This window comes from Neolamprologus brichardi, chromosome 10, assembly GCF_056152115.1.
Source record: "Neolamprologus brichardi isolate AB-2024 chromosome 10, ASM5615211v1, whole genome shotgun sequence".
Taxonomy (NCBI): Eukaryota; Metazoa; Chordata; class Actinopteri; order Cichliformes; family Cichlidae; genus Neolamprologus; species Neolamprologus brichardi.
Genome location: NC_142113.1, coordinates 14,112,962 through 14,132,048, shown reverse-complemented (window position 1 = coordinate 14,132,048; position 19,087 = coordinate 14,112,962). Strand labels below are relative to the sequence as shown.

The window sequence follows — 19,087 nt, the reverse complement described above, 5'->3', positions numbered from 1 at the left end:
CTGAGTGCATAAAGTAAAGGAGACATGCTGTCGACTCCCTCAGCATTAACTGTCAACATGACCTTGAGCAAGGCACTTCAAACCCAGCTGCTCTGAAATGCACTGGATCTGACTGTGATGACAGAAAAAGAAAAAAGAAAAAAAAAGGAGGAATTGCAAGTTGAGGAGTTTGGGGTTCAGGGTAATTTTCAGGAAATCCCGCTGCTCTTATAGTTGTGATGGGCAGAAATCGTTAGTGTGCTGCCATGTGTCATTAGTCTTGAGATTTAACAAGGAGTGACAGTGATGAGTGAAATAGGAAAACAATCCAATGGGGATGAATATTCCATGGGGGGTTAGCCACAGGATAAACACCTGGACCTATAAATGAAGAACTTAGGCAGTTGAATGATGAATGAAAAATGCTGTAGGTAAAAAATCCCAGTCATCATTTTGCTTGAAAGTGACAAATCTGAACAACTACCATCAAATGTACATTCATGTTTCCAGGAGGATGAATCACTATGACACAGATGATCTCCTGACCTTTTCTATCCTTCTTTGTTTTTAGATTTAAATCTTTTTTCTTTTTTTTTTGCTTCATCTCATTTGTTGCTGCATTATTTTAATCAAACATAATGAAAATCCTCTGAACTAATGACTGTATCCGAGTTAAAATCCCTGACCCGTGACGATTTAAAGTGAAGTAATTTATACACATCTGCTTTCACGGTCTGACTCCAGCAGGACTCCTGATGATTTAATGGTGGTGTTACGGTAAAGAGATGAGCAGGACGGACTTCTTTAGTAATGGCAGCATCATTAAACGAGACCTCGTCAGTTACCATAGAAGCTTATTCATACCCGGCAAAACTCTGAGAGGCTTATTCTGAGTCTAATCAGCTGCAGCCACTCCACGAAGACAGTGATGCGCAATAGAGGATGACATCATGGGACAAACAGTTAAAGAAGCATTTTTTTTCAAAGACTCAAAGTCACTTTTAACATTGTTATGAATATATAACTTATATAGCATGCTGAATGAGACATGGGTGTTCTTTTCTCCATGCTCTGTCTGCCCCTTTTCTAGTTTTCATCTTATCTAAACAATTATTTATTAGATTTGTGTATTTTTATCATGGCTGTTGAACAGCCATGTGATGTGCATCCATGTTGTGGGAGTGTATATAATATTACCTAAAGGTTTAAAACGTGATTTAGACCAAACAGACATTTTTTTTATAGGTGGGTGGCTGGGTGGACAAGTTACAATTAGGGAGAAGATCCAAAAAAGCAATGCATGACCTGGATTCCCTTTATGCTCATTTAAATCACCATGTGGGGAGTCACCATTGTGCTGTCTCAAGTAGCTTTGTCTGCTCGGCAGATTTTCTAATGAGGGGCTTTTGGAGGAGGATGACAGAGCACTCTGCCTGTTCAGTCGGGGAGGAGGGGCGTTTAAAGGAAACGAGCAACGCTCTGTCCATGGATATGCCTAATACTAGATCCCCCCTACTCAGATGCCCTGCTGGCAGCTTGGCAGTGCCATTAGGACTGAGAAGGGTGGCATTAGTCTGAAACTCTCATTATGTCAGATACACTGAAAACCTGTAATCCAGGCAACAAATGATAGGGGTAGAATTAAACACAAATGGGCAGGAAGGCAGCAGAGGTGTAATTCAAAGTACTCCGTTTTGTTTGTACTTTACACAGGGCAACTTTAGTTAGAGAAAAAAAATCATGTACTTAAAATATTTGTACATCCATTATGTCTTTTGTACAAAATAAATAATCAGGCTTGGATGTTGAAAGTGTGTAATGCATTTCTTCAAGTGGCAAAACTGTTAAGAACCAATAATAATAATAATAATCATGATAATATATATACACAAATGTAATCAGTGCTGCAAGAAAACTATTTTTCTTGCATTTTTTGCATTTTTCTTGCAATTTTTCTCATGGAGCAGATCACATAGAAGTGTATTCTGCCAAAGTAGGTCAAAACAACTGGTTTAGCACTGCTGATATCATGTGAGGCAGATGTTTGACAGTTTTTTGGTCAATAATTTGCTCAACCAAAACTGTGTGAAGGTCAGACAAAATTCAATCACATCTACTCCCTTTCCTTTTATCTTTTTTTGCATTTTTTGTGGAATCAAGTAGCAAATCGGTCACTTTAAGTTGCTATCTGCACCATGTAAGGATAGTAAGCATCTCTTGTTCTTGTTCTTGTTGGTGTGACAGTGGAAGCAGTTGTTAGAATAATTGCACCCTGCTCCAGCACTGTAACAGTGGCAATATGTGGAAACACTCTCACTTCCACTGTCTTACCTCCATCTTTAGACAAACTTTTGGAACTATTCAACTCATTAATTCCGGAAAATCTTCCTGCAAGCACGGCCTCACCTTGGAGTTCATACCCTGCAGTTATGCAGTTCGCCAGAAGATGGAAATATATCACAAGGCATATGGACTGAAGAAGAACCTCAACATGATCATGCTGCAGGAGCAATCCTTTTTCTTTCAGAGAAAATAAATGCCTCAGTAAAACAATATTGCCTTAAATACATCAAACAAAATATCAAAAATAAATACAGGCATTAATTTCTAAAACCAAACACACACTGATATCTTTTACTGTTTAAATGTGTACTTATTTTTTGCATTGCGTTGCATTAGTTTCTTTGTGACTGTGGCAGTTTTGTTCCTCTCTAATACTGTATAGTTAAATCCGATCTCATTTTACCCTTGTCATTTAATTTAAGGATTTATTAGGTGTATTTTTTTTTATCTGCTGCTGTTTATGGACGATATACAACGTATGCGTTTAGACATGGATCGTCGAGGGATTGTTTTACAAAAGAGGTTAAAAAAATTCAGAGAGCTCAGCCTACACACTGACTGTTAGAAGAGGCCAAATCAGGATTAACAGAAAATACCAAGAAGCTGACAGTCAGTTCCTCTGTTGCACTGTCACAACAATTCCCAACAAACACAGGATTTCTGTGGTCAGCCTGTGCATAAAAATCCCTCTGTTGGTCTTTCTAAAATCAACAACACAAAGTGTATGAAAGTGGTGAGAGCAGAAATAGTTTTTTCTAGAGAATGTCGCATGTGTGCCCTCTGCTGGATTATTAAAACATTACTATATTTGCTTTGGTTTATGGGCGATGCCAAAAGGGGCAGCTCGCAATGTGATCTGAGGTACTTTCCATTCACAAAAGCTAATGCAAAATACACAAACATTTATAACATAAAATAAAAAATCTATTTTAAATCCTAAATATTGTCTAAACTCAGGCGGAGGAAATCTCTGCATGTTTATCAGAATCTCTCTGCCACTTTGAAGGTGTCATTATGTTACTGTTTAGTCTGTTTAGTCCCTCTATACACAAACCTACGTTATGCTACTGTGTTCACGGAGTTTAGCTGAGCTTTAATGATGTCGTTTCTTCCGTCTTGCTGTATAATATGTATAACGTGTTTTTCAGCATCTAAATCCTTCTGTTGTATACACAGAAAAAAAAAATACTTTTTTCGACCACTGCTTTTTAGAATTTCTTTATTTTTACAAACTTGTTGGGCGCCTGACAACAAACCAATCCACAAAGATCTAAAACAAGTCTGAATACCATGACTTGCATTTCAAAATAAAAGCACAGACACTGACACTCGTGTATCTCTGGAGGAATACTATAGGATTTATGTACTGAGTTCATTAACTGACAAATAACAAATAACAGTTAGATGTGGTTTTGTCTTTGTGTGTTTGTTTATTTAGAGATTTTATTTTATTTTACTTTATTTTTCATAGCTAAAAAGACAAATAAATAAATGGCATTCCACTTTAAACTGCAACTTTTTTTTCCCTTTGCGATCATTTACACCAGGAATGCCAAACTTGTTTTAGATTGAGTCCATGTGCAGCTAACTTTGATCTTACATGGGCCAGACCAGTAAAACTATGATAAATGTCTAAAATCACAGAAAAACATTTTGGTGATTCATTGCTCGGGCTGTTTCCATTAATTAGCTCACAGAGAATATTCTTTACTATGGACTATAAAAGCAAAACAAATAGAAATTCAATTTTTAAAAAAAATGTTAGAGTAGATAGTAGAAAACAATTTTTTTTCTTCATTAAATTGTTCATTACTTACTTTGTATTAGTAGTATGAATGGCAATGAGTTGGTGGAGTCTTTATTATATGTTTTTATATGTAAAACATACTAAACTTTAGTCAAAACTCCGGTGGATCGGGCTGGAGTCTTTTCTGGGCCGATTCTGGGTCCTTGGCCTAATGTTTGACACCCCTAATTTATACAAAGAAAGTTAACAAAGCAGTAAATGTAACCTGAAAATAATAATGTAATGTTATCACTATACCAAAAATACTGCCAATATAATATAATATAATATAATATAATATAATATAATATAATATAATATAGACCCATAAGATGGATTATTTTGAAAAACTGATTCAACCGGATGTCTCCTGTTAAACTGTTCCAGCTGGACACGCGTGGAGCAGTGAGGGCTATGGTGGGAGAGGAAGCACGCAGACCTCCAGCGAGTTTAGTAACTGTGACCGACGTGCTGCCGTGTACCCTGTGAGGAGAAGATGTCCGTGAACGAGGTGTACGTGTTCCGACCCTTCAAGCTCATCGCTCTGCTGTGCGTCTTCTTGGCGCTGTGTCTGGACGTGGTGGCTCTACTCAGTCCAGCCTGGGTCACCGCGGAGCATTTCTCCCTGTCTCTGTGGGAGTCATGCTCCCAATCGGTGGCTCGGCATCCCACGGACGAGCCCCAGTGGAGCTGCTTCTCCACCCTCACATCTGGTAGGAGCAGTGTGTTTTGTTTGTTTAACAGTGCGCTGTTGCTCTTGGAGCCCGGATGCTGTTTTGTTTGTTGAAGAGGTTGAAAACCCACGAACAAGTTTTTTGTTGTTTCAGCTCAGATTGATCCTATAAACACGTTTTCGATCTGAAGGGTGGTTTTAGTGATGTGGTGTTTGTAATTATGTCATAGCGCACAGGTTTTCGATATATCCTGTTTTGGAATAAACAAAGAGGATACTGGACTGCGCAAACAGTCTGACTTGAAGCTCTGACCACAGTCCCTTGGGCAGACTTTGTTTTAGTTGGCTGCTGGTCAATAGATGAGGCATTCAGACTTCTCGCGCAGCTGATAAATTTCCTCTCTACATTCCAGATCGATGACGTGGTTTCACTGTGACAGCCTCACAGTGATGCTCAGTGATAAAGCCACACCTGACTAAGCTTTAACTGTTGATTTTTGTGACAGCTGGATGTGAATTATTTAACAAAGGGCTGGTGCTCATTGTTTTCTAATGCTTTAACTCTGTTCTATCTCTAATGCTTTAACTCTGTGCTTAGGTAAAGTGTTTATATGCAAGAAAGCTATGCATAATCCCTCTGGCACACAAAGAGTTAACCAACCCCAGCAAGCAGAAGGCTTTTAGTGGATTTGAAGAGACACATTCAGCATCTTCCCCTTCATCGACCTCACCAAGCCAGGACCCCCTAAGTCGCCTTTTGTCAGGCAGAAAAGCCACGTCGCCCGACCCCCATCCTTTCCCCCCCAGGGAAGCAAATCCGCATTAAATTTACTAGATTTGGGAACAGTTGACTTTTGTCCTGTACAGTAAGGCTATTAGCAGGAGCTTTCATCTTTATTAAACACACAGCCACTCACTGTTACTATTGAAATAAAGAAATGAAGACTTCAAGGATAAAATCAGACCGTTCCATTTAACCGTTTCCTCATTTTGTGACTTAAATGTTTAAAATATTTAAAATTTTTAGCTGTTGATCATTTTTCACAGGACTTTGCACATGCACCCTTGGTGTGATTGACCTCTCTTTGATATTGTGGAATGTGTTGGGGTGAATAGGAGGCGGGTTTGTTGCTCTGAGTGTCTGCAGAGCTCATTAAAACAAGAGCGGATGGGTGTGTTGAGGTTAAAAGTGCAGTTCACCCAGTGGCGAAGGAGACCAATTTGGCACGTACAAAGGTTCTCACACTTGTTCTTGAATTTCATCTAAAGTGGCAGTTCCTGATAGAAAAATTCCCCATAGCTTTTTGCCATCATTAGGACAAATAACCAGAAGCTCAGGGAGAGACACACCCAGTGAAAATTGTGCGGTGAGCTTGTTAACCAAATGCAAATTCTCTTTCCGAGCCAAGTCATTTAAGGTAGGGCGGGAGATCAAAGAGAGGATGCGCAATCAAGGTCGAGCAGACAAAAGATTTTCTCCTGAATGTGTTGCTGGTTTTAGTCTCTGTACCAACACTTGCTTGAACAGAGTTAAGCTCCATTCAAAAAAGGCCACGTGCTGCTTTTAAAAGCCTGGCGCTGTGGAGGTCTTTCCAGGAAACAATGTGACGCGCAGGAAGATTTTAGTTTTACTTTTCCAACCGGAGCAGTTTGTTTGGAATATGTTAAGTAAATGTGGCATTAAAAAAGCCACTGTGGCTGCAAGAATTTGGAAGAAGCTGGCATTCACAATCACAAACTCCTGTTTCATAACCCAAAGCCTCCAAGGACCAAGGAGACATATACATAATACATAACCATAGACTGTATTTGGAAAATTTTGATTACAAACTCAGTTCCAAGAAAGTTGGAACCCTGCATAAAATATAAATAAAAACGAGTGTAATGGTTCGCAGATTTCAGAAACCCATATTTTTATTTGCAGTAGACCATAATAAACATATTGAATGTTTAAACTGAGACATTTTACTATTATATGATGGATACATCAACAGCACATCTCAAGAAAGTTGGAGCACAGGCATTTTGCAGCTACTTAGGCTAACTAGGAGCAGGTCGGTAACATGACTGGGCATAAAGAGAGACAAATTGAAAACTAGAATTTCACCCATCAAAACTGGAGCTGGACGTGCCTGGAATGGAATTAACCATGCATTTCACTGACTGAGTTTGCAGACAGGTGGAGGTTACAGCATCTACCTGCCACACTCCTGCTTTGAAGCCTTAATGCAAGTTAAACCAGCATTAAAGAAAATAAATGGCAGAATTGTCACAAAGCTGTATATTAGTTTTAAAAAAACAGATGTGTGTTTGTTCTTTTTTTTTACCAGATTGCAAAAAAAAAAAATGGTTTATTTTTCTTGCAAAGTTTAACATTTGAACATAGGGCTGCTGATTGGTCTCCATTTGTATGCAGTTCTTGACATTTCTGCACAGGCCTGATTTTTGAATTCCAGAGGTTGCCACATGATACTGTCTTAGGACTAAAAATGTAGTTTGTTGACATGCACAAATATGAACAGCTAGAAAAGTAGGGCAAAAATGTAGCCAACCAGCAGGACAACTAAGATTAAATAACGTGCATTAACATGAGATTCAGCCTTGGATTTTTGCATCTGTTCTCGTTACAGGGACCTTGAGTCACTAATTATGTTCTTGACGGTTGCATTCCTGATGCGGGCCTGATGGCTCTCTGCGTCATTCAGTTCTCTCTGCAGGATTAGCGCTTGTTTTGTGTTTGTCAACACAGCGGTTCAATTCAGCCGTGCTCAACTGTGAATCGAGCTTTTGTTGATGAGTAGGATGCTCCTCTTTAACCTGCATGTGTCCTGTTCTTGCAGACTGGCAGATCGCCACCCTGGTGTTGCTAGGTGTCGGTGCAGCCACGACTCTGGTGGCCTTTTTGGTGGCCCTTATTTCCCTGTGCAGGGGCACGCAAAGACAACACTACCGCACTGTGGCAGTATTCCTCTTCACTGCAGGTATGTCACCTTTTCCATATATTTATTCATTTATTCACGTTTTATAATGTTTGGATAATAACCCAGTGTTTTAGCAGTTTCCATATATGCCTGTTTGTGCTCCACTGCTCACATTAAATAGAAGCATGCAAAAGACACAGGCGAGTGAGCCTTGCAAGCTGAGCTTGTTTTCTCTGTGGTATTGCCTCTGGAGACCTGCAGGCTGATGTGCCAAGAAAAGGCAGCCACAGAATTTGCAGACTTACCAACAAAGTGAAGTCACTGAGAGGAAAAAAACAAAAAAAAAAAGCCACCACAGACTCCTCGCCCATAACTGCCTCATAGTTGGACTGCTGCTTCTTGCGTGCTTTGTAAGAATTGCCCTTAGGGTAAAAATAAACTGTGACACTGATGAGAATGAATATAAATTAAAAGCGTATAATTAAAACGAGCGGTCAGAGCATATTGCTCCAAATGGTATACGGCACCAAAGTGACTGACTCGCAGATTGTGCTCACTTTACTTTCAAAACGGTGATGAAGCGCAAACCACTTACTGCTACTTCACTCGTGCCAAGCTCAAGTTTTCCAGTTTGCGAAATAAAATTATATAAGGAGGAGACGTCACTGCAGTTTTACACTGTGCCTGTAGACCAAACCTGAAGTAATAACTGTCACATTTTAAGAAATCTACAACCCCAATTCCAAAAAGCTTGGATGCTGTGTAAAATGTAAATAAAAACAGAAAATTATGTTTTGCAAACAGCATAGATCTTTATTTTATTTTATTTAATAAAGGAAACGTATTTGAGAAAGTGTCCCTTTTTTTAAAAAGGAAAAATTAAGTGTAATGGCAGCAATATGTCTGTAAAAAGTTGGAACAATGCCATGTTTATCGCTGCTGAGTGGAATGATGTTCCGGTCGTGTCTGATATTGGATTCTGGGAGCTTTCAGTGCCGACGGTGTCTTTCTAAATATGTACGCAGCCATACCATCAGAGATGCTTTTGGACTGATTGCTGTCAACAAGATGGACAAGATCTCTTCTCCATAGTTTTCCAAAAAGAATTTCAATTTCCAATTCGTCTGACCTCAGATCAGTTTTCCACTTTGCCTCAGTATGTTTTAGATGAGCTTAGGCCCAGAGAAGTCTTTAGTCTTTGAATCATATCTGTTATTACCTCTGTCTCTCTTCCACAGCATGTCTTTTATCCTGTCTTCCTTCTCTCACCCCAACCGGTCGCAGCAGATGGCCGCCCCTCCCTGAGCCTGGTTCTGCCGGAGGTTTCTTCCTGTTAAAAGGGAGTTTTTCCTTCCCACTGTCGCCAAAGTGCTTGCTCATAGGGGGTCATATGATTGTTGGGTTTTTCTCTGTATCTATAAAGCGACTTGAGGCGACTTTTGTTGTGATTTGGCGCTATATAAATAAAATTGAATTGAATTGAATTGAATAGAAGAGTTTCTGGATCGTGCTCACATGGCTTCTTCTTTACTTTTGTGGATAGCACGGTGAACTGTGTTAACAGACGGTGATTTCCGTGACAGAATGATTCCTGTTTTAATGCAGTGCTGCTTGTGGGCCCGACGATCCCGGGCATCCAGTAATTTTTTGGGCTTGTCCCTTGTGCGTGGAGATTTCCCAGATTCTTGAAATCTTTTGAAATTATGTACTGTGGACATAGAGGTATTGAAACTCTTAAAAGTTGTAGATTAAGGAATATTCTTCTAAATGTGTTCCATCATTTACAGATTGGTGAACCCCATCCTTTTTTCTTTTCTTTTTTTTTTTAGTCCCACTTATTTTTCCAGGCTTTTGTTGCTCCTGTCCCAACGTTTTTGAGACTTGTTGCTATCATCAATTTTAAAACGAGTTCACTGAATGAAACAGTATGGTATGCTGCTGTGTGGGTGTCGAATGAGCTGGTAGGTGGATTTTGTTACCAGTTTCCTCTTGTTACAGTCTGTGTGATTAGCTAACTGAGCCTGGAGCAGATTCATGTTCAGCGTAGAAACAAGACTTGTATCATCTTTCAAAGTCACAGACTCTGAATGAAAATGTTTCTTTATTTGTTAAAGTATTTCTGTTGCAAGTTTTCTGGTTTCTGTTGCAAGTACAAACAGTATGCATTGCCTTTTTAAATACAGCATTAGATAACAGTGTGCTGCTGAAGGGAAACTGTAAGGGATCTTTGTCTTGCTCTGTATCTGAAACCTCACTCACAAAGGACCACTGTGGTCGACTTAATGGCTGTGGTTTTGAATGTTAGCCACTGACGGAAAAGCAGGGGAATGCTGTGTTATCCTTTCCTGTGTGTAATTACTTTAAGAGCCTTGCAAGAATACGGCCGCCACACAGGCACGCAGTCCTCGACGGAGCAACAGCAGAAGGGCTGGACTGTTAAATGCCCCTTGGCTTGACTGTGACTGTGAGGTATTTACTTTCTGTCCAGAAATATGACCTCAGCAGGGAACAAGCTCAGCCTGGGCTCCATCAGCAGCACCGCAGTCTCAGGCTACAGCCATTCCTCCTTCACACCCATTGCTTCTTCCCATAGGAAGGAAAGGCGGAGTCATACTTGCACAAAGACCGTTCCTCAGGCGTCACCTAGCATGCGTAAAACCGAACTGGAGCCGTTTGTGAGAGAAGGCCACAGTACCCACTGACGCCTGGACTTCTGCATCCTGCGCGATGCAAAGGAAAAATGATTCACAGCCCTGGAAGCTGTTTCCTCGTGTGATACCTCGTGTGTCATTGAGATGAAAAGAATAAAGATGATTGTTCCACGCTTCACCAAAAAGACGAGCGAGTGTGAGAGAGAGCTGGGAGACTGGTTGTAGTTTAAAAGCCAGAATCTGCTGTTAACGTCAATCACTCTGGGGGAATTAAAGACGGGCCACTTCAAAAAGCTTCCAGCTTCCAGCGAGCAAGAAACCCACAGGGAGGGGTGTCACACAAAGATTGTTCTCTTCAAAAAGCTTCTATTTATGGAGATGTCAAACTAGATAGAAAACACAGAAGCCCATGAATGCTGTAACACACCTTTTTTTTTTTCCTCTCTTAAAGCGCTTTTTGATCCTCGCAAGATAAGTGAACGCTATAAAAAGCTAATTCTTGTTATGCATGGATTGAGGCTAGATATATTTTCCTTAGATTGCGCATCAGCCAAATCATTTAAACAAAGGACAGAATTATTAGAGTAAAACACAGCTTTTCCAAACAACCTAGTTTTATTGTGGATGCTTAAATTATTTTACTTTGCACATAACAAAAAAAAATAATTCCACTTAAAATAAACGAACATTACCAAGGTCACAATTATTAGCACTCCTGATGCTAACAGTCAGTTGTGTGTCCTTTTTGCTGGATAGCAGCCTGCAGTTGTTAGCTGTAGTTTTCAGCGTGTCTCTCACGCGTCTGCTGAGCAATCCCAGCCCATTCTTCTTTGGGGAATCTCTCCTCCAGATTTGATGGTGTCCTGTCATGGACCTTGGTCTTCAGTTCACTCCACAGATTTTCAGTAGGATTCAAGTCAGGGCTTTGACTTCTGATGTTGATCTTCTGGAGGTCGTCCTTCACCAGGAGTGTGAAGTGTGTTTTGGGTCGTTGCGTTAGAAAACAAAGCGATCACCCAGACCCCGTTTAGCTGCTGACTGCTTGAGGTTTTCTGTCAAAATCTTCACATATCCTCCTTTTTTTATTCCTTCCACCTTGATGAGATTCCCAATTCCAGATGCACTGAAGCACTCTCTTAGCATAATACTTGCACCACAGAGTTTCACCGTGGGTACGGTGTGGGTTGTACACCTCTTCCTTCCATCTCTGTGGCCATAGAGCGCTAGTTTTGTCTCATCCATCTCATCTAATCTTTCTCCAGGTTGCCCTTGGTATACTTAAGTCTAGCCTGAATTTGGAAAAGAGGAATTTTCTTGGTCTGCTGCCTAACAATCTCTACTTTAAGACTACACTTCCTGATTTGGCTCAGTCATTCACGTCTTTGCAGTTGTTCTGGGGTCTTTAGACACGTCTCTCGCTAGTTTTCTTTCCCTAGGCTGCTAGGCTTGTTCGGTACTTTGTGGCTCGCTTTGAATTTCTTGATGATGCTTCTCACCCCAGTTCTTGACACTCTGTGATAACTTTGTGTATACATCTCCTGCTTTGGGAGCATCAGCAATTCTTTTTCCCAAGTCTAAACTGATTTCTTTTGTTTTTGGCATGATGCTTTCTCCACTGACAGCTCAAACCCTTGCTGAAGTTTTTATACTGTACTGAAAGAAAACAAGCTCTGACTTTGACTCAGTAAAAAGTTGTTTTTTTTTCCTCAGGATGCTAATAAGACTGACTTTGGCAATTTTAGGGGTTTTTGTGTGTGAAATAATACTGTTATAGAGTGCAGACAGCACAAATTTATGCTTTATGATAATTCCGTCCTCATCTATAAACAGGACGAGGCTTATTGGGAAATAATGTGTTTGCATATAATTGTTTTCATCTATGGCTCCTCGGGAGACATTCATTTATAGTTGTTCGTGCTAAATCTTAGGCAGCTCATTGTGACGAGATCATCTCACGGAACAGAAAGGCAGACTTAAAGAAGAAGAAAATCGCTTTATATAACCATTCTCTGCTTACCTATACCAGCTGCCTCCTCACTTCTTACACTTAAGCCTCTTTTCACAAGTAACTTTTTGCCTTTACAGCCATCTGTTTGCTGTCAGATTTGTGTTTCACCTCGAGGAGGCCCTTTAATGTCACGTTTTTTGACTTGAATCATGAATTTTGGGAGAACTAAATGGCTTTCACCTTCTGAAAGCACAAGTTAGTGCTAGTTATGTTATAAAATGATGTAGAAAACATTAAATGGATGATTAATCTGAAAGGCTTTACTTGTAGCAGTGATTATTTTAATGGTGTTGGAGTTTCTGGGTTTGTTGATTAATCGCTTGGACAAAGGACAAATGGACGATTTTAAACAAACAGTGTCTCATGATTGTCTCTGGTTTCAGTGGTTCTGCAGGCCTGTGCTCTGGTTCTCTACCCGATCAAGTTCATCGATGGAACGGTCCTGCAGACTTATCACGAGTTCAACTGGGGCTACGGGCTCGGCTGGGGGGCCACCATCTTCATGCTGGGTGGAGGAATCCTCTTCTGCCTGCGGACGGACATATACGAGGATGCAATGTACTGAACTTTCTGTCAGCCCTCTCTGCTCTGCTGGAAATACTTAAGAGGAGAATACAGACCCTACGTGTCCATTTCCCTTGCTGTGCTATTCTCGCCGTTATTTTTAGATAGGCCAGGGCTGTAGGAGTAGACTGCCCTCCCCCCCTGCACCACACTGCCCCAGCCCTGCCGGTATCGGGGGCGAGGTGGCAAAGCTAAAGCGCAGAGAGCTTTCTGGACACGCTCGAGCCACCGACGCTGGACGTTTCCACTGAATCTCTATTGTTAGAGAGGAAAGCAGATTCTCAGCACAGGCCTGAATGTGCAGTGAATATTTAATAGGACTGACTGATCACGTTTCCTTTTGTTTTTGTAGCTTTTCATGAGGATAAAAAGCTAGTTGTCAGTTTATTTATGGCATGATTTCCCACTTTATAGGGATAGTGAAAACCTCACTTCCTCTCGTGTGTTAGCCGAAACATATCTAGTAACTGTAAATTACTCAGCTTTGACATATGCTATTGAGTGTTCATACTTTTGATTTTTTTTTTTTTCTTTTAATGACACCAGTTTGTCTCAAATGGAAAAATGTAAATGTGTATAAAGTATTTCTACATGAAGAATTCTGAATAAATAATTGTAGTTTTTGGGAGCATTTGGAGTGTAAATTGTTGCTTTCATATCAAAGGTGACATGCGGACACTCTCGGCTTACACGCTGACCTTTGACTCACTTTTTTACCGCCCCTTTTTAGACTGGACAGCAGGGAGACAAAAATGCAATCCACTTTCATTATCGAGAGGACACATTCCTCAAAAGAAAACATCCAGGGCTATTTAAAGACGCACCAACAGCTCGGAGTTATGATGGGGTTTTTTAATTTTTATGTTTTTACTTTTTAGTTTTTAAGTCCGTTTAGTTTCAGTTAGTTCCCAGAGCAGATTTTCTTGTTTAGTTTAGTTTTCATTGTTTCAATGTTTTGTTTTTATTAGTTTCTGTGTTTGTTTTAGTCTTTCCGGTGATTATTGTATGGAGGCGATATCTCAGAGCAACATTCACATTTCTTCTAATATTTAGTTTCTTAATAGCCTTCTTAATGTCTTGTCTGGCAGCTTCTGCAATCAGAATTAAGAACCGAATGCAGTGCTGTGTCAAACACATTTGCTTTTACACAACGAGCTCTATAAATTTTCTATGGGCTCCTCTTGTTCATGTTTACTGTTTATTTATTCATTCTCATTATTGTTATTTTTATTATTACTCACAGTGGCTAAAATAATCACGTCAAAGCTGACAGGCAGGAAAAACACAAAAGTCAGAAAAATGAAACTGGGAGAAACAGGAGGAAATCTAATAAAGAAGACAGAGTACTGGATGGTCTCCTTTGTTACTTGTACTCAAAACAAATGCTAAATTGAACTAATTTAAAAGTATATAAATTTTCCATTTAATTGTATCCATTGTAAACTGTTACATTTAATGGAATCTGGTCAAATGAAATGTACTTGATTGGTATAGATTAATGGAAATATACTTGGTATAAACTTAATGATTAATTATTTGAATAAATAAACCTTTTTAAAAATATATTTCAGTTGCATTTTTCTCACAATTGCTGCTTCGTGGTTATATAGGGTCACAAATGGGATTTTTCTGAGTGCAAATTCAAGAAAATCAGCACATAGATTACAGTAAAAACACTTTTTAAAGGTTGCTGACTCAGTCTCTGTGAACCCATGAACGCCTCATCAGGCAAGATGTCTGCAAGATCACAAAATTCTAGTTTTTATTGTAATTAGTTGGAAAAAAAAATTCACATCTAGTTTGAGTTTTTAGTTTTATTTGAACTATAATAACCTCACACCAGGTTACATGTATGTAAAGTAAAGACATTATGTGCTGGTGCAGACATGGGTAGCACTTCCTACTGTATTTGTATTCATTACATGCATTTTCTATACATTTGCAAGAGACTTTTGCACTGATTTGCACTGTTATTTTACTAATAATAGACAATAATAAGCTTTCAGCTGTGTTTTTGTGCTTTTACATTTTTAATTCGACGTGTCTGACAGTGCACGAGTCATAGATGTTAATGAAAAGCAAGTTTAAGAAGTCCTGTTATTTCTCAGGGTGTTTGGGAACAGAAGGTATTGCCACACTTGGAACATCCTGTCTTCGTTTACCCTGCAGATTACAAAATGCAACAGCTGCTAAGGACTCCGGAAAAGTTGATAAATATTTTTTCCACAGCTGCAGAAGCGTGAAAACACCCTAGCTGTGGACAGCGTGTACACAAGAATCAACAACTCTAAAGGGGAAAGGGATCAAATCATTGCATTGTGTGAAGCTGATATTTTGCCCCTCTAAGCTGTGACGGGTGGAAGATTTTTCCTCGTCTCATTACCTCCCAGGAATCTTTGAAATGTGCTATACAGGTTAAAAGTGAGGCGGTCATGTGTCAGGCTAAAAGAGGACATGCCAAGTTTTACCAAAATATCTGTCAGGTGTGATCCAGTTTTAGTTTAATGTCCCTGATGCATGTAAAACCTTTTTTTCTTTTCTTTAGTTAAAAAGTAAATTTTAACTAAAGAAAGGAGCTTTGGCTGTAGAGCCAGCAGAGCAAAGAGACTCTTGACACTGAGCAAGTGAGATATTTACTAAAAAAAAATATTCTATGGTACAAGAATGTTTTTAAGCATTACTGTTAGATATGCACCCACAATATCCCAGCTGTTTCACATAATATGCACGTCTATCTCTTTGGCAGGAGGAGGTTCTGAAATGTTTGCCCACTCGTGTTAGCGTCTCAAGTTGAAATGCCAGTAGATCTTTATGCTTTGCACTCCTCCCACACAGTTGCTGTTCTCGCATAAAACGTTTCTGCAAAGTAAATTGACATTTTCACCAGAAAAGAAACCAAAAATATCAAGAACAGTGTCCGGAGTAAGTGCCAGATACCAAAGTCTCCTCTATATTTCCTGCATTTTCTTGAGGATCATGTTTAACCAGCGCCTCAATAGTAATCATCTTGCCCCACCTAGTGGTTATGCCGAACATGTCAGGTGCTGCAGAGTGAGGAGGGTCACATTCTGTTGTAATAGTGAGCTTTTTTCCCCCCCATCATTTTCTCTTTGTGCTACAAAGCCTTTAAAAGGAGCAGTAGATTTTACAGTGTTTTTCCTTTTAATTTATTTTTTTAAGGTCACAATTTGATGCATGTAAAAAAAAAAAAGTCCAATAAATGAATAAAACAAGAAATACCCACATGCAAACATCCTTTATGAAAGCCATTGGGACATAAATCACTGTTATTTGTGTGAATTTGTTTGCATCTGCTTGACGATAATCTGGCTGCGGAGAGTAGCCTGGCCCCTCGGTGCAGTAACCAGCCAGGCCCTGCACACTTTTACCATGCAGGGACAGATTCCAGTTACTGAGCCTGGGGGACAGATTAAAAATTCACCCCTGGTACCTGTGGAAGAAATTTGTTTTACTGATACGACTGATTATGCACAGATGTTCTAAAAAGCTGAGAACATTTTAAATCCAAACCTGAAGTTGTCCAGCTTATGTGTTCCTTAACAGTGGAAGTCCTTGCGAACAAGGGTCAGCGCACTAGTAAGTCAGATAAATGGACTGGACTGTAACAGCCGAGCTATACATTACCCTCCTCCAAGTCCTCTGTTAAGACTGGCTCCACCAAAATTACACATTAACCCAAGAGCATTTCTCATCTCTCCTTGTTATCACTGCTGCCCTGCAACTTCTTTGGGTCCCATTGAACCCAGATGCAAAGGACACAGCAGGGTGTTAACGGGGAGCAAAATTCAAGCGTTTTATTGCTTGATGCAAAAGACAAATGCAAAGTCTACAAAGTAACAGCACGTTAAACATGCACAGGGTTGATTGAATAAGAAGATACAGTTGGAATCAGCTGAAAACACTTAGGAACAGGTGAAAACAATCACAGCAGCGTGAACAAGACAGGAAATGAAAACAAAAGCAAATGTGAAAAGCAGCAAAAAAAGTAGGATCAGCAAGTAACATAACGAGAAACACCTGCTATCACATAAGAAGACACAGAAAAACACAAAAACCAACACTAAACATGATTACACAATGTGGTGCAGCCAAGCCAACAGAACACCAGGACTATAGTAAATAAATAAACAGTCACTGTGGATGGGGGCAAACTTTAACTTTTTTTTTTTTTTTTTTTTTGCCTGTCCCATTTGGTTCTTTAGCCGTCAGAATTGTTGTCTGAAGACCAACAAGGATACCCAATTGATTTATTTTGCCAAATGGATCATCATGGCATTGCCGTATTGGTCCATTTGATCGACCTTTGTTTTTTTATTTATTTTCAGTTGTTACAGACGGGACAGACATGAGTGAAAGATAGGAAAGGGAGAAAGAAAGAGGAAGGAAAAGAAAAACAGAAGGGGAGAGGGACAGTGAGAAAGGGGGAAAAATATCTCCTGGATCACCTGTTGAGAGAAAAAGAATAGAAAACAAGCAAAAAAAACAACAACAAAGCAACATACTAAACACAACACCATCGCATTAATCTAGCTAAGTGTAAACAGCAGTAAATACTAAATATTGAATGTTGCTGTGCAGCACGCAGGACAGACAGCGCACAATGTGCTTTGAAGTAGCAGCCAAGAAAGGTGTGAATTTAGTCTACGACCAGTGAACACCCGTGTGCACACCTGTGTGGATCGGCGCGCTTGTATTCAAATGGTTTCCCCATGTAATGGTCTGCAAGAGGGTGTAGAGAGCCATAGCCCCGTCCCCCAGGGCATGAAGCAGGCATGGAGGAGATCCAGGCCCCAGACATCCAGACAAAACTTTAACATTTTTAAAACTGCTCAAGTATCTGAAAACCATCTGTTATGTCATTTGTAGTTGTGCACTGAGAGTGTGGACATGTACACAAAATGACACAAAAATAAAGACGTGTTTCATTAGGACACACTTTAATATATTTTCCTCTATTAATTCTCTCATTAAGACTGTGACTGTGTAAGAAGTCCGAACTTTACCACCGAGCTAAGTAAGTAAACAACAGAGACACAGCTATCCATGGGAAGCAGCCAGCTGCCTACCTGACCTTGTGGATGTCACTGAATGTTGGATCAAACACTGAAAGCTGCGGTCAGCCCGGAGCCAGATGGTTATTTTCCCAACAAGAAAGCAAATATCCCGCAGCTGAAGCTGTCTCGGTTTAATTGCGTTTCTGTTATAGACTCATTAGTTTTGGGGTTCTATAATATACACATATAAGCTTCAAGAAAATGGTGTAATCATTTAAACAGAGCGTGTTAAGATGTTTGACGTGTTTTTCAACACAACTCCAGTCTTTCTCAGGCAAATCTGCACGAGTGTATAGCAAGAAACATGCCATGCTCACATAATCTTAACAGAGTTTAATTATACTATTTGTTTACAATCAGTCTATCCACGTTTCACAGGAGAGTCAGCTGAGAAATGTCCAAAAAGACTTATTTTATTTATGAAATGCATATGCTACAGATTATCTGGGCAGTAGAGGGCAACAAGAGCTGATGATCCATCACACTGTACAGCATATACAGTACTCTTGAACGCATGAGGGAGCTGGGTGAACTTCATAAGAGATTATTTCATAATGGGTTTTGGTGTTAAGCCACATGCTACAAACACAGTACAAAGAACCATTTTCATGTGATAAATAACGAGGGAGACAGAGAGATGAATAAAGATCAAGACATTGATATATCAAATCAAACCGCTTCCCAACACCAGTTAATGAGCTGTAAGAGAAATAATAAATAAAATCACTGAGATTAGCATATGACAGATTATCAACGTGAACCACTATAGCAAACACAAGCAAATGAGACAGCCATGTGGGAGCTGAGGGAGTATTACACTGACTAGCCACGCTTCCACTCTGCACACCACATTTAGAAAAGTCAGGAAAAAAAGGCTAAGAAGAGTCGAAAAGGCAGGCTGCATTTAACAATGCATTTTTGTTTCTTTTAAGGTCAAAAAGCGCAGACTTTAATCCTTTAGCCTGTCTTTACAGGTAAAGCACAACAGGCTTATTCCCCTTTATCAGCTGAGGACTGTCAAGATCAGCAGAAAGGCAGCTTTCATGCAGGTATCTGAGTTAGTTCATGTACGGGGATTGGCAGACAA

The 19,087-nt window shown here is 39.8% G+C and overlaps 1 protein-coding gene across 1 annotated transcript; it reads left to right on the top strand.

Moving 5' to 3' along the window:
• The first annotated feature begins 4,481 nt into the window (after positions 1 to 4,481).
• On the top strand, positions 4,482 to 13,556 carry LOC102796686 (transmembrane protein 47-like). The gene is made up of 3 exons (XM_006802242.3): positions 4,482 to 4,821; positions 7,622 to 7,762; positions 12,745 to 13,556. The coding sequence occupies exons 1-3, from the start codon at positions 4,605 to 4,607 to the stop codon at positions 12,924 to 12,926; spliced, it is 540 nt and encodes a 179-aa protein (XP_006802305.1). The 5' UTR covers positions 4,482 to 4,604; the 3' UTR covers positions 12,927 to 13,556.
• The last annotated feature ends 5,531 nt before the right edge of the window (positions 13,557 to 19,087 follow it).

Bases quoted from the DNA above. Each gene is read 5' to 3' on its own strand.
- LOC102796686 (XM_006802242.3), top strand. From the start codon at position 4,605: ATGTCCGTGAACGAGGTGTACGTGTTCCGACCCTTCAAGCTCATCGCT. The intron at 4,822-7,621 runs GTAGGAGCAGTG...CTGTTCTTGCAG, and splicing joins CTTCTCCACCCTCACATCTG to ACTGGCAGATCGCCACCCTG. The intron at 7,763-12,744 runs GTATGTCACCTT...CTCTGGTTTCAG, and splicing joins AGTATTCCTCTTCACTGCAG to TGGTTCTGCAGGCCTGTGCT.